This window comes from Mustela nigripes, chromosome 16 (genome assembly GCF_022355385.1).
Source record: "Mustela nigripes isolate SB6536 chromosome 16, MUSNIG.SB6536, whole genome shotgun sequence".
NCBI lineage: Eukaryota > Metazoa > Chordata > Mammalia > Carnivora > Mustelidae > Mustela > Mustela nigripes.
In genome coordinates this window covers 56,324,466-56,340,223 of record NC_081572.1, presented here as the reverse complement: position 1 = coordinate 56,340,223, position 15,758 = coordinate 56,324,466, and the positions used below count along the sequence as shown (strand labels likewise).

The 15,758-nt window shown below is 50.6% G+C and overlaps 1 protein-coding gene across 2 annotated transcripts in view; it reads left to right on the top strand.

The window, feature by feature from the left end:
* The window catches only part of USP43 (ubiquitin specific peptidase 43), a 51,692-nt gene that overhangs the window by 26,220 nt on the left and 9,714 nt on the right, over positions 1–15,758 (top strand). Inside the window, exons 7-14 of one of the 2 annotated variants that reach the window (XM_059379407.1) lie at positions 19–154; positions 2,489–2,600; positions 6,473–6,576; positions 8,942–9,019; positions 9,585–9,711; positions 9,815–10,148; positions 11,879–12,037; positions 13,129–13,293. In XM_059379407.1, coding sequence (XP_059235390.1) covers positions 19–154; positions 2,489–2,600; positions 6,473–6,576; positions 8,942–9,019; positions 9,585–9,711; positions 9,815–10,148; positions 11,879–12,037; positions 13,129–13,293 — 1,215 coding nt within the window. Of the gene's footprint in view, positions 1–18; positions 155–2,488; positions 2,601–6,472; positions 6,577–8,941; positions 9,020–9,584; positions 9,712–9,814; positions 10,164–11,878; positions 12,038–13,128; positions 13,294–15,758 lie in introns of both variants that reach the window. The other variant, XM_059379406.1, reaches the window with a different exon arrangement.

The window sequence follows — 15,758 nt, the reverse complement described above, 5'->3', positions numbered from 1 at the left end:
ATAATTCTCTCTCTCTAGCTCATCCGTCTGGTCTCGCGGTCTCCCCGCGCTTGGCAGCCCGAGATGGTCTGCGGTCCTCCCTGCCCATCCATAGCGAGAACAAGGTGCTAGTCCTCTTCTGTAACTTGGTGGGGTCAGGCCAGCAGGCCAGCAGGTATGTAGAACCTGATCTTCTTCTCACATGATGTCTGGGCTGTGCAGACACATGCTTGGGAGCCCGTCTAGAATAATTCTAATCTGATAAAATCAAACATCTGTTCTCAAGATTAATGCAGGAGGAGTAGGGGACTTTCTAATCAATAGATGGCAGACGTCACCCTTCACCATTAAGCATCAGAGACTTTGCTGTTAATTTCTGGAATAATTATGGCTCCCACTGCTATCATTTTGCATGATATTGTGAGGCCTGGGCGGTGCAGTAAGACGAGAGAAAAAAACTGGCTGTAAGAAGAGAGAGAAAATGACCACTGTCTTCAGATTATATCGTGGTCTATCCAGAGAGCCAAGAACTGGGAAATGATCAAAGTAGTGAAAAGGTCCAGGTGTGGTTACGTAACAGACAAGACCGGGTCGCTTTCATTGCTAGCTCAGATAAGACGCTTGAAAGCTCTAACTCCGATCAAAGATGTCTGTACTGATAAAATGTTTGTGAAATTCATCTCGAATAATAAACTCATAAGGACATTGATAAAATACTGGGCGAAGGAGAGAGGAGGAAGGGAGAGAGGTTGCTTTATTAAACCAGAATAACATTTCGATTATTAAAAAAATTAATGATGTAGGCTATATACATAAGAAAAAAATTTGAAGCCAAAAAAAATTGTAGTATAGTTGGAAGAATATATACTTAAATCAATGGAATGTAATAGGCTGAAGTACATTTGGGTATTATGTGATAAAAATGGTACATTTCACATTACTAAAGAGTAAATGAATTATGTAGTATATAAGGTGGGCAAATTGATTTTTTTTAATATAATCCATTTTTTACTTCTGCCATACGTTCACATGATTAAATTCTAGATTGATTAAAAGGAAACCGTAAAATGACTTACAGATAATGTAGGGAAGTATTTATGTCTTTTGGGCTGAGAGGACTATTTTTTTTTTTCAAAGATTTTATTTATTTATTGGACAGACAGAGGTCACAAGTAGGCAGAGAGGCAGGCAGAGAGAGGAAGGAAAGCAGGCTCCCTGCTGAGCAGAGAGCCTGATGCGGGACTCGATCCCAGGACGCTGGGATCATGACCTGAGTGGAAAGCAGAGGCTTTAACCCACTGAGCCACCCAGACGCCCCTGAGAGGACTATTTTAATGCCTAAGGCAGGCAGGAGCTGGAAAGGAAAAGGCTAACGTTTTAGACACTGAATATTTTAAGCACAAACAAGAAAATGTATTTATGTCACGTGACAGGCAGAGGGCGCACAATCCACGGTATAAAAACTCCGCTTGGCAATCAGGGAGAGAGATACTCTTAGTAAAACGAAGCACGGAGATTCACGCCAACTCACGAAAGAAACACAAGCATAGGGCTAAAATATCCAGCTTTGTGCGTAGCAGAAGAAATTCTCACGGTAACAGCAAGAGGCTGGTCACCTTTCGGATCACGGTGAGAGAGTTTTGAAACGTGATAAGGCTCCTTCTGGGCAAGTGTTAAGAGAAAGGGGCACCTGCCTCACTGGTATGTGGGTGTGGTTTTTCTAGGGCATGGCCAGCTTTGAGCTTGAATTTCCACTCCTGGAAATATATCCCAAAGAAACGAGCTGTCGTGTGCGCCCAAAGGTGTATGTGCAGGAACGCAGGGCTTCCGCCATCAGCGGGCACTGCTACAATGAAAAGATGGGCAGTGATGTGAACGCCTGTCCGTAGAGGATGAGGGGAGTAAACCCCCCACAGGCAGCACAGCCCCTTTTCTGCTCCAGACCCTAACAGCTTGGGTTTGTGCTGACTTTGCCAAGTTTATTCAACATTCTTAGCCTATCGGGTCTTCGTACAACCTTGCGTGGTGCAGCCACAGGACATTCTGGTGGGTGATTTCTCTCGGCAGTGCCCGTGGCTTAGCCAGGACTGTGGCCACAGCCATATCTGGCGATCTGGGTGCTCTGGGCTCACTGTGAACGCTTGGGTCCTGGTGCACAAAACCTGGTGCACAAAACCATCAGGATGTCTGCTGGACCGGCTTGCCTCTGGATTAATCTCTCCCTGCCTCGCTTCCCTCTGGCTCTGGTGTCCTCTGACCCTGTTGTGGGGGAGAGAGTCTCCCAGCTGGCCGATCGTTGGCAGCCATCCGTTTCCACCGCCACGTCTCTCTTTGGCTTTGTATTTCTGGACCTTTCTGTATGCCGTGGCGTGTCCTGCTGCAGCGAGGTTCTCTGATGGGCAGCCTCGAACCGTGCTTGTGCTCAGCTCGTACTCAGTGGAGAAGTGTCTCTGTTGAGCCGTGTTGGTCTTTCCTTCGCTGAGCTAACCTGATCCCTTCACTTGTTCAGGTTCGGGCCACCTTTCCTGCTGAGGGAAGACAGAGCCATTTCCTGGCTCCAGCTGCAGCAGTGCATTCTCAGTAAGGTCCGCTATGTCATGAAGAGTGAGGCCCCGATCCAGGTCAGTGTGCATCGTGGGGGACGGAGAAGGGGTAGGGATCTAGGAGGAGCTCAGGCTAGACGGGCATTTGCTTTTAAAGAGGGTGTTTACACTGCTGGATAAAACAGCTTTGATCTTGGGCAAGGAGGTGACCATTCCATGGCCTGTGCTTTTACTCTTCGCACCATCACAATGCCTTTCATGGGCAGAGCCCTTTTCTCGTTAAATCTTTAAAAACACCACTGGGATAGCATTGACATAGTTCTTCTCCATTTTCTACATTTATGGCTTACCTGTGGTTTTTCCTGGAGCATAGTGAATTACAGTAAACTGTAACTTACACGTTTGCATCCAGAATTTCAGGGGACTTGAGGCCTCACCTCTGTGGAAAATGAAAATGGGTGTTTATGTCTAAATGAGAACATCTAGATGTTAAACTAATTTTGTCCAGTGTTTGGTTTTTTCCTTTTTTTTTTTTTTTTTTTAAAGATTAAAAACTCAAGGCAAAACACCTTTTATTGCCTTACTCCTTTATTTATTCCCAGGTAGGTAGTTAACAGGTAAACCCAACACACACTAAAACCATTCCCTTTGGCCCCCAGGGTATCAGAAACCATTCCTGTGGTTCAGAAGATGTTGACATTTTGTGGGGGGACAGGTCAGGAGCCTCAGAATTTTGCTTCTCTACGTGAGAACTTCTCAGAGGTGATTTCTTCATAATTCATGCTCCTTCCTGCTGGGGGAAGACCATACATTTGATTCAGGAGGTACTCGAAATAACATTTTGTCAAAGACTTTCTCTACGTTTGTACCAGCCTGTATCTCTGAAGGATTTTTTTGCTGTGGTGCCCAAATTAGAGCCTCTCACTTCCCTCTAAATAGGTCAGAATATCTTCTAATAATAGCTCCAGGCCTCTGCCAGCCTTGTCCTCCTGATCTTTGCAAGTGGATGAAACCACTGTTAGGTGAACTTGGCCGTCCTTGTCGTCCACCTTGTCACACATGTACATCTGCCTCTGCACCTCTCTGGGGTTTGCAGAAACCCATCAGGCAATCCGTGGGGCCAGGAGAATAACAGAGGCCACCTCCCACGGAGTATGGGTGCCTTTCTGCAGACTCTTTGGTCACTGTGGGGGTGGGCCTGATTTTCTGTGGGAGAAGGGTGTTCTAAACGGTGGTGGGGTTCCTAGGATAGCCCACGCACTTCACCCATAAGGCTTTCATTCCTTAGAAGATCCTGGCTAGGTGTGGTCATCATTGAATGCATTCAGAATTCTCAACCTGGAGCTCGAGAGAGGAAAAGGAGTGAAGGTTCTAAAATGAATTTTCCTAGCTGGGGATGGAAGACAGGAGAACGTCTTCCAAAAATGACCAGTTTGCTGGACACACTGAATTTGTTTTTTTGTTGTTGTTGTTGTTTTTTGTTTTGTTTTGTTTTGTTTTAAAGATTATTTATTTATTTATTTGACAGGCAGAGATCACAAGTAGGCAGAGAGGCAGGCAGAGAGAGAGGAAGAAGCAGGCTCTCTGCCGTGCCTTGATTGTGTGGGTCATGTTGCTCTCCAAACAGCAAGGCTCAATTAGGAATAAGAGCACCCCCAGTCCCATGGCCAAACCTCACCATACCTAGATTTAAGAAACAGTCTCCTTAGGGAAGTACACCCTTCCCGGGCCACCCATGGATCAAAGCCTCTGGAGACAGCTTGCTTCCTGCGATTGCCTTTGCCTTTGTTAAGGCTGTAGGTCAACTGGAATGAGGTTATGGTCCAGGCGGGCATGGACCTTACCAGTGTCCCCTTGCTCCTCGCACACAGGAGCTGCCGGGAGGAGGAGGTCAAGGCTGTCTGGGGGCGTGTTAGGTCATGCCCACACACTGTCGCTCTTTCCTGGAATTCCAGTACCCTCTCTCTCACCTCCTCCCCTGTCTGAATTCAACCTATAGCTCACCCGTGCTTTGTAAGTACTGATGTGTCTGCCTTTGATCACTGTCAGAATTTGGAAGGAAATTTCATTGTTTTTCTGATTAAAGCTAAGCTCATCAGTGACCATTTTAAGAATGTATTTGCGAGGCACCTGGATGGCATAGCAGGCTAAGCGTCCAACTCTTGGTTTTGGCTGAGGTCTGTGATCTCAGGGTTGTGAGATCTCCGAGCCCCACGTGGGAGTCTATTTGGGATTTTCTTCTGTCCCTCCCCGCCATGCACTCGCACGCTTTCTCTCTCAAATAAATAAATAAATCTTTAAAAAGAAAAAAAAAGGACTGTATTTACTTAAAGATTGCATCGATTATTTTTTTTAAAGATTTTATTTATTTATTTAACAGAGAGAGAGATCACAAGTAGGCAGAGAAGCAGGCAGAGAGAGAGAGGAGGAAGCAGGCTCCCCGCTGAGCTGAGAGCCCCATGTGGGGCTCGATCCCAGAACCCTAGGACTCTGAGATCATGACCTGAGCTGAAGGCAGAGGCTTTAACCCACTGAGCCACCCAGGCGCCCCTCCATCGATTATTTTTAATGGTGGTAAAATATACACGACATTGATTTTAGCCATTGGTAAGTGTGCGTTAGTTACAGTCACGATGTTGTAAAACTATCACTGTATCTTTACCCCAAATTTTCAGCATTCCTACCAAAACTCTGTGCCATTTAACAACTCCCTATCCCCTAGCCCTTAGCCTCTGGTCACCCCATCCCACTTTCTGTCCCTAGGAATTTGCCCGGTCTTGGTATCTCATGAAGCAGAATCATATGGTGTTTGTCCTTCTGTGTCTGGTCCAGGGTATTTCCGAGGTCAGCACATGCTGGGACACGTGTCTGAATTTCCTTTTTAAGGCCATATAATATTAACTGTGTGTGTAGACCCTGTTGTGTTTATCCATCTGTCAATGGACACGTGGGTTGTTTCCACGTTTTGACTCGTGTCAGTAATGCCACTTAAGGCTCCCTTCAACTTCAAAAACGTTAGAATATTTTAAAAAACATGCATCTTTGAAAATGTAGGCAGTATTTCTTTATGTGGCTTATTTTGAAGTATATAAATACTCCTTAAGCATTTGGGGTGTAAAATAGACACTGGCTTGCTTTTAGATCCTTGCCTTGTTTTGGCCATTGGGTGATGATGATAATCCTCTTTAAGTCAGGTAAAGGATCGTTACTGAACGGAGTGGTTTTTTCCATTGACTGTGCCAGCATCTCCAATTAAACGTCAGGATTTAAAAACACTGTTCCTCGTTTGGGAAAATTTAATATGTTAGACAGTGTTAGATTGCTATGTTACAAGTGTTACAAGGTACAGTGCGTACCTTTTTTTTTTTTTAGAGGGGGGAGGGGCCGAGGGAGGAAGAGAGAGAGAGAATCTCAAGCAGGCTCCACGCTGAATGCAAAACCCAAAGCAGGGCTCGATCCCATGATGCTGAGATCACAACCTGAGCCGAAATCAAGAGTCAGATGCTTAACCGACTGAGACACCCAGGCACCCCTATGGTGCGCATCTTTTAAAAAAATTATAATAAAAATTTTAAAAAGGACCTTTATATCTGCAGGTTTTGAATACTAATTTTTTAAAAGATTTTATTAATTTATTTGACAAAGAGAGACACAGCGAGAGAGGGAACACAAGTAAGGGGGAACGGGAGAGGGAAAGCAGGCTTCCTGCCGAGCAGGGAACCCTATGAGGGGCTCGATCCCAGGATGCTGGGATCATGATATGAGCCGAAGGCAGATGCTTCATGACTGAGCCCCCCAGGTGCCCCACTGAATACTAATTTTTAAGGGAATACTCAAAATAGGCTATCAACAAAAAGGGTGACGGGTTTTGGGTAATTTATTTTGCCCTTGAGCGTCTCAGTGCAGTCTACGCGGTGCTGACTTATTTGCTCTGTTTGATGTCTCCTCAGAACCCGGGATCTCTGTTCTCTGTCCGGGTTGTGGGGCTTTCTCTGGGCTGTGGCTACTTATCCCCACAGGACAGCCATCCCCTCTGCCACTGGGCAGTGGACAGGTAAGAGGGGGTAAGACAACCGGTGTCCTTGTATTTGACCGGGGTCCTTAGAAGTTCTGTATCCATACATTGACTATCGTATCTGCTCTTGGTTCCTTGCCTCCTGGTTGTTAGATCCTTGGACACATTCTGTGCTCTCGACCCTTAAGTCTACAGAGATGCTGCAATGGCCACCTTGAAGATGAGGGGACACTGAGGTTCTCAGAGATCAGTTAACCTGCTCATACTTTTTTTTTTTTTAAGATTTTTATTCATTTATTAGAGAGAGCACAAGCAGAGGGATGGGCCAGAAGGAGAGGGGGAAGCAAGCTCCCCACTGAGCAGGGGGTCCCATGCGGGACTCAATCCCAGGACCCCGAGATCATGACCTGAGCAGAAGGCAGACGCTTAACCCACAGAGCCTCCTGGGCATCCCTAACTTGCTCCGACTTACATAGCTAATGGCCCAGCCTGAATGTGAACCCATTTCAGTCTGGTAGAGAGACCCAAATTCCTTCCATGAGCTCATGTTGCCGAATTCAGCCAGAATGTGCCATCTGGGGGTGGGGAGAATTCTGCCACGGAGTCTTGGGCTCAAGCTGTAGAACACTATGTCTGTGATTGAGGGGTAACGCCAGTGCCCCCCACGCCCCCATCCCCCACTGCCACGGCTTTCCACCTGTCTCGGCTCTGTCAGGCTATGCACATAGGCTGCAGAGTACCTGGGGCCGGTTTTTCTCTGTAAACTGTCGAGTACTTCTGGTCATTTTCCCCACTGACACAAAGCTGCCAGTAAACATCTCTGACTTTCTGGCTGGGCCAGCTGAAGCTGAGTGAACCCTTAATACAGGCATGATACTCTGATTTATCATAAGAAATATGTCTTCGGTCTTGTCGCGGAGAGCTCGTAAGACCCTTGTAATGCTTTCTGTGATCAGTGATAAAGGTGTCTTATTCTCACTCACATGCCCCTTTCGACCACACCCAAGTTTACACTAATGATGAGATCATTTTTGGAAAGAACCTGAGGATGGGGCCAGGTTGCCAGGGGAACTAACCCTGTGATTGAAGATTGGAACTCTCCTTCCCACCCAGAGGCCTCGGGATGGGGAGGGGCTGGAGACCAAATTCACTTCTAGCGGCCAATGATTAATCAACTGTGCTGACGTGAGGAAGCCTCCCTAAACACCCAGAAGGGCCAGTTTGGGGAGCTGCCAGGTGGGTGAGCACACAGAGGGGCTGGGAGGGCCAGTGGTGGCCCAGAAAGGGCATCGAAACCCTGCAGCCCTCCCACACACGTCACCCTCTGCCTGTCTTCATCGGCTGTACCTGTCCTGAGTTACAGCCTTCCACAATGAGCCAGTGATCTAGTAAGTGAAATGTTCCTCTGAGGTCTGTGACCTGCTCTGGCAAATTTATCAAACCCGAGGAGGGGGCCCTGGAGACTCCCAGCTGCGGCCCACACATCAGAATGTCCAGATGACAACCCCGACTTGCAGGTGGTGTCTACACTGGGAGGGGGCAGTCCTGCTGTAGGACGGAGCCCTTCACCTGTGGGGTCTGATGCTGACTTTGGGTAGATGATGCTGGAATTGAGTTGGTTGCTTAATGGTATTGACCGAAGCCACACATTGGAACGGGCGTCAGAATCTGAATGGGAGTCAGGATCCTAGTGAGGAAGGACCCCTCCCTTTGTAAAAACCAGGAACCCTCAGGGTAGGGCGTAAGCCCAAAGGTTCTGTGCCATGTGTGCTGTCCACACCCTCTTTGCTCAGGACCCGCTTTACGGAGTTAGGGAAGCTGGAGAAGTGTTGGCTCATCCTGCTTGGATCCGAGGGGAGAAGGGAGCACAGGGGTTTGTGGGGGCTCTGAGAGAGGGCCCCCCCTTGCAGCATTCTGGCTTCAAAGTAAATTCCACAGACTGATGCCTGCCTGTCCGCTGATTGTCCCCGGCCCATGACAGAACTGGAGAAGAAACACTTAGGTGGGTTAAGGCAATAGGTCAGGGCCATTGAAAATAATGACAAATGTATAATCATTTTGCATTCTCTATGATAATTTTTTCAATTGAACTTTTATTTTGTCCCCCCATTATTTTTGTTGTATTCTACCGAAGGATCTGCCTGTAACGGTTTAGAAACAGACCAACAAACAGGTCTTTGGCCACAGGAAGTTTGAGAAGCCACGGAAGGTGGGCCACACTTAAGGAAGAAGGCCTTCCCCAGGCCAAGGCCCTTGTGGTCACGTGTGTGTGTGCCCTGGCCCCGGTTCACACTCCGATTGGTCACTTGAGTTTGGGACATCCGTCCTGGGCTTGGGACATCCCCCCATAGCTGGGGAAGGAAGCCCGGAGCTTTCTGACTGGCTCCGTGTTCTCTCCTCTCAGGGCTCTGCACCTCAGGAGGCCGGGAGGCCCTCCCCATGTCAAGCTGGCCGTGGAGTGGGACAGCTGTACCAAGGAACGGTGAGTGCAAGAATGGGGCGCCCATGGGGGGGTGGGGGGGCGGACGGATCACAGGCCCTGCGGCCACAGATAAATCTGGCTGTGCCCCACTCCCTTGACTAGCCTGAAGGCATTGACGCCCTGCGGTCCCAGCTTCTGGGAGACCCTCATGACCAGCATCTGTAGTGAAACACCGCTAGTGGCCGCGGTCATGACCATGCTGGGCGGTGTGAGGAGCAGCGGTGGTGACAGCAGCGAACACGTGTGTGATGTCGGCCCCGCCGTAATGCATGGTTCCCAGATGCGTGAACCGAGACACAGAGCGGGGATGCGGTTGCTCAGTGTCCCACAGCTCAGGGTGGGATTCGAACCCAGGCCACCTGGTGCAAGTCTGCATGCTCAGGCCCTCTCAGCCTGGCCATGCCTGTCACCCCCCGAGTGCATGTGGCCATATTCTGAAAAAAGCACACGGGTCAGCCCAGCAGGTGTTCATGACTATCCTCCTGTGGGGTCCCTCCAGGAGATGGGAGGGGGTGGAGAGCGCGAGGGGCCTCCCCCTGATGCCAGTGGTCCCCACTGCTTGCAGCCTGTTCGGGAGCCTCCAGGAGGAGCGGGTCCAGGACGCGGACAGTGTGTGGCGGCAGCAGCAGGCCCACCAGCAGCACAGCTGCACCCTGGACGAGTGTTTCCAGTTCTACACCAAGGAGGAGCAGGTGGCGCGGCTGGGACTGTGGGTGGGCCACGGCGCCACAGGCCGGAAGGGGACACTCACGGACCGGAAGGGGGCACTCACCGTCCCCGTGGCTTCCTTTCCAGCTGGCCCAGGACGACGCGTGGAAGTGCCCGCACTGCCAGGCGCTGCAGCAGGGCATGGTGAAGCTGAGCCTGTGGACCCTGCCCGACATCCTCATCATCCACCTCAAGAGGTTCTGTCAAGTGGGTGAGAGGAGGAACAAGCTGTCCACGCTGGTCCAGTTTCCGCTATCCGGCCTCAACATGGCTCCGCACGTGGCGCAGAGAGGCACCGGCCCCCCGCCGGGGACGGGCTCCTGGCCCCCCTGGAAGCAGCCGGCCGGCCTGCCTGCCGGCTACCCGCTGGACTTCCTGTACGACCTGTACGCCGTCTGCAACCACCACGGCAGTCTGCAAGGTGGGCATTACACAGGTGAGCCTTGCCTCTCGGCTCGTGGCCGCCATGGTCACACGTCCTGACCGGGGCCGAGCTTGCAGCTGCCCCCGGGAAGAGGTCTCCCAGAATGCCGAGCTCCCGCAGGTCCTGGGCCCACACGGACCCCTGGTCACATGCCAGGCACCTGTCACAGAACGGGGTGTTGGGCGGTTAAGGTTTGGGGATTGGGGGTACACACGCAAGTTCCCCTTCAATGCAGGCTCTGTGAGTGGCACTGGAGCTTCCATGATGAGTGACAGGAGTGCTGCCCTCATGGCACTGCAGTCTAACTGCAGACCCAGTGAAAAGACGCTTGTCGCTTTGGCTCTTTGCCTGCCTGGCATTACAGAGGGTGTTTGACTGACCGTGTCTGTGATGGAGATAAGGCCTCTCTGAGGAGGGCGCCTACAGGCCCAGAGCTCAGGGAACTAGGGAGGTGGATAAGGGGAGGAGGACCATGATGGGAAGCGGTAATAGTATGTGCAAAGGCCCTGGGGCGGAGTTTGATGTGTTTACAAAATGGTGCAAGCCTGTTGTGGCTGACGTCTAGTGACCCAGGACTGAGGGACACAGATGAGTCTGGAGAAGTAGACGCCGCATGTAGGCCATGGGTGAGAGTTCGGGTTTTTTTTTCAAAAGGTATCGGGAAGCCAGTAAGAGGCTTTAGGCAGAGGCCTGAAGACATGATCTAGTTTGCGTAGCTGTCCTCGATGAAAACCAGGTAGAAGGGATTAAGGATGGGAGTTAGAATCCCAGTTGCTAGGGCTCCAATGAGAGATGGTGTTGGCTGGGACTCAGGAGGGGACAGTCAGGGTATTTAAGATGCATTTTGCAAGTAGGATCAGTGAGACTGGCTTTTGGACAGGGGGTGGGGGAAGGGAAGGGAAGGGCAAAGGCGAGCCCCTACGTACCTGGTTTGGGAGTAGCACAGGGTTCAACCACCTGTGGCCCATGGGCCAGATCCAGTCCACCACCTGTGTCTGCATAGCCCATGAGTTAAAAAAGGTCTTTACATTTTAAAAGGTGATATAAACAACAACAACAAAGGAGAATCTGTGTCAGGGACCATCTGGGGTCATACTTGACCTGTAAAGCCTGAGCTGTTTGCTTTGTGGCTCATTACAGAAAAGTGGGCTGACTCCGCTTTAGTGGGTTCTGGCTCATTCGCTGAGACATGGAGGGAAAGGAGAATATTTTGTAATTGTTGAGAAGGTGGCGAGAATCCTATTGATGGGCTTTTTCCTAAATGGTTTGTTTTTATTTTCGGGTTTTAGGCAGGAAGGGGGCGTACCATAATCCCAAATGAGTTTGGTTTTTTTTTTGCATACTGACACAGGTAATGCATTTCAAAACTCCCCGAGGACCCGTGTGAACATTGACATTATTGTCTGGCTCCATGATTTAGGGCTCCCTATTGTTGGAGATTTTTGCCTTAGCGAGGGCTGCAGCGTAAGGATTCATCTTCAAGTCACGGCACGCTTATCTCAGTCAGCATCAGGGAGCGTGACAGATGGATTTTTCTGAGTCCACAGAATTTATCTCTGGTCAAAAATGGACCGATTTTTCTCATTCAGTTACAAACATGTCGATTTTTCAGCTCTGCTTATCTGAAATACCTTTCTGGTTTGGTTTGTTTTTGTTTTTGTTTTGTTTTTTGTTGGTGGGGTCGGGGGATGCCAGTAATTGGCACTTGGGGTTTTGGACCTTTGCAGCCTACTGCCGGAACTCTCTGGATGGCCAGTGGTACAGTTATGACGACAGCACGGTGGAATCGCTCCCAGAGGACGAGGTTAACAGCAGAGGGGCTTACATCCTGTTCTATCAGAAACGGAACAGCATCCCTCTCTGGTCAGCCAGCAGCTCCCTGAGAGGTAGGTATTTACTGCTCAGGAAGGAGAGGGGAGCTAGAAAGGTACTTGGCCGAATGATGACCAGGACAGGGAGGACGCATGGGATCTGGCATGGGGAGCTCCTCCTGCAGCACAGAGATTTGGGCATGACAGGCCAGTGTCCCATTCATAAGGAACAATATCAGGTAGCAGGTGCCTCTTGGCGGTTTGGGGGTTTCAGTTTCCCTGTCTCTCTTGAGCCAGACTTTAATTTTTTTTTTTCTTAAAAGATTTATTTTTCTGTTTTTCGAGCCAGAGACAGAGCACAAGTGGGAGAGGCAGGAGGGAGTACCAAGCAGACCCCTGCACTGAGTGCAGAGCCCGATGCAGGCCCCAGCTCACGACCCTGAGAGCGTGACCCAAGCTGAAACCCAGAGTCAGACGCTCTACCAACGGAGCCTTCCAGGCGCCCCTCGAGCCAGACTTTAATTTCACTTGTGCACACACTTGTGTTCCTGTTAGGAAGGGCAGGGTGGTTGTGAGGGACTCGGGGCCTCGATAATAAACTTAGCGCCTTCACTGTACCCAGTGCCATGTTCGTTAAACAGCCTCAACTTGGCTGTCTGGAGGGAGAAAAAAAGAGGTCAGAGTTGACCTCCTTAGGTGATTCATCTCACTCACAGTCCTATCCTTATCTTTGGAATGAGAGAGCTTTTTAAAAAAAAATACTCATATTTTCTTCCTAATAATCATCAGAAGGTCAAATTAAACTACCGACGCCCCCAGAGGCCTGAATCCAAGGAAGTCTGCCTACCTTTTTCAGGAGACAGAATGAATGAAAACACAACTTATGTAGACAACCAGAGTCGGTGACCAAAGTAAGGGGAGGGACAGCCTTTCAGGACCCGTTCATGCCCTGACCTCTGTGCCTGAATGCCTTTCCCTACATTTCCAGCTTGGTCACACGGCAGAGCTGTTAAGGGGGCTCTCTTCTGGTTCTGACATTTGTTTATGTCCTTCTGCTCTGGTTCTGCAGTCCCAGGGCTCGGGGGTGGGGGTCCAGCCACGCAGGGTCCTCCAAACCGCAACCAGGTGGGGCAGCGTCCAGCCTCCTCCCTGTGTTTACCCCACAGGTTCCACCAGCTCTACCTTCTCTGATCACTGGGTCCTTCGACTGGAGAGCAACCACGGCAGCGCCCAGGGGAGCTTGCTATCCTGGAGCTCCAGCCCTGGCCCCTCCCGGCCCCAGGAGCCCGACACTCCCAAATTCACCACCAGCCTCCCTGATCAGGAAAAGGGTATGTCCTCTCATGTCGGCCAGATTGGCTGCTTTTTATTTTCCATTTCTGGGACTCAGTGGCTTTGGGTGTAAAGACTGCCCATCTCTCCTCTGAGACCAGCCCTCAGCCTCCCCCTCCCTTGTCCACTGCCCTCCAGCGGCAGGTACGTTCCCTCTCGGCTCCCTGGAGCCTTGTGTCTAATGGGGACGACGATGTGTAAATGAGTAAATGCATTAATGGCATAATGAGAAGCAGGGACCGGGGGAAGAGGTAGATCATCAGAGGGATAAGTTTTCTAGGCGGGGTTGCGGGGGTGAAATGTCCCATCACAGGGACGGGGACAAGTGTGGGAGGGCAGGTGGAGAGCTGACCGTGGTTGTCCCGGCTAGATAGTGGCGTCGGCCCTGGCATGCTGGGTAGGGGGCGGTCAGATTCTGGGTGTATGGGAAACTAGAGCTAACAGGGTTTGCCGCTCTGGGGCATTAGGGAAGGAAGGAAGTCAGAGAGGACTCTTGGCTGAGCATCTAAGCAGGTGGCCCGCACGGCAGGTTGTGAGACGGGAGAGGGAGAGGTCCGTTTTGGAGGGAAATTTCACACGGTCATTTCAAGACCCCTGTAGGACTTCAAGTCGGGATGATAACCAGGGGAGACTGTAAATAGTTGAGAGCCCTCGGCATGTGGATGGCACCGAAAGCCCAGGGAAACTGGGAGCACAGAAAGGAGGAGAGCCTGACGCCACGCCCCGCAGCTGCCGCCGCACCCGGTGTCGGAAGCCAGGGGTACCTACGGGAGCAGAGTCTTTCTGGAAAAACCGCGAGCATACATGCACCCACGTGCCTGACTGCATGTGTGTGTGTCGTGCAGCCTGTGTGTTCTTCCCTCGGAAAGAAAAGCAGCAACGCGCTCTGATTACTTACAGTTTCCATGTTTCCCATTAGCTCCAGAATTCGTTGCTAAAATAAGATGATGATTATTATTATTTTTAAGATTTTATTTATTTATTTGACAGAGAGAGATCACAAGTAGATGGAGAGAGAGGCAGGCAGAGAGAGAGAGAGAGGGAAGCAGGCTCCCTGCTGAGCAGAGAGCCCGATATGGGACTCGATCCCAGGACCCTGAGATCGTGACCTGAGCCAAAGGCAGCGGCTTAACCCACTGAGCCACCCAGGCGCCCGAGATTATTTTTTTAAGGAAGTTTGATATACATATACGGAAAAGTGCATTCATCACGCATGTCTATCAGATGAATTATCATAACAGGTACACACTCACGTAACTCTCGTCTGGTGAAGACATAAAAGGCCCGGGGCCTCCCCCACACCCCGGTTTTCTCTCTCCAGCATCACTGTCTCCCTCCTTTCCAAAAGGGGATACCATTCTGACTTCTAACACCATAGATCCCTTTGGCCCCTGTGGGAACTTGGCGTCAGTGGATCCCTGCCGTCCATACTCTTTCCCGCTAGGCTTCCTTCGCTCAGCGAACTGTGAGATTCGTGTATGCTGCATGTAGCAGTGTTTCTTCCACTTAGTTCCATGGATCCAAAACAACAAAACAAAATCAACCCTCAACCAACTGGGACACAGAAAGTTCTCCGCACAAAAGTTTAAGTGTCCACAAGCGAGCGAGTGACAGACAGACATTATCGGTTGATGGTTCACTCCGGTCAAAAGCCAAGAGCAGGGATTTGGGAAGAAAGCAAGCACGATGGGTTGGGGGGGGTGCGGAGACTCACCGCCTTCTCTCCGTGGGTTCTGAAATGGACCTGGGGCTGGCCTGGAAAGTTCGGCTTGGTCATCAAGGGAAGCACCTCGAGTTACAGACGGAGGGATCCTTCAGTTGTTTGGTGACTGTCCAGAAATCCCTGCAGGTTTGCCGGGGAGCACACAGGAGGGGTCCTCTGCATGGGAGGTGGGCTGCCATCCTTCCCGGCATCTCCACCTCAGCGGATGGGTCCGCTTCCAGCATCAAAACCTCCTACCTTGCAAGAGGCGTTTATGGTTAATTTACATAGTCTGTTGTGGTTGCTTTTTGGGGTCATTTCCGGTTCGGGCTTGGTTCGGTGTTTCTCAGGGTTTGGCATGTTGGTAGACGAGTAGGCAGAACACGGATAGGAGTGCCCCACATGCCTATGACATCTGTCCAGTTTCCTTAGAATGCGTTTCTGTGGAAGCAAAATGTTTAACGAAGTATGTTAGGACTCACCCTGTCTGAGCACTCCTCTTCCCCTCTCATGATGGACATTTTAGGGTTGCATCTGGTGAACAAGAAAGGCCTTCTTTTCCAAGCTTGCCCATCCCCATCAGCATGAGCCTTGGGCGAGCTCATAGATCATCCTGGTTCTGTTCAGTGCCATGGGGCCTTGGGCCACTTCTCACTCCTCCCGGGCAAAAGGCATTTCACACCTGCCCCCCCCACCCCCAGGGAGGCCCGCTTGCAAGATGGCCCGGCCTCCCAGCCTGGCGCTCAGACAGCGGGCAGGCCC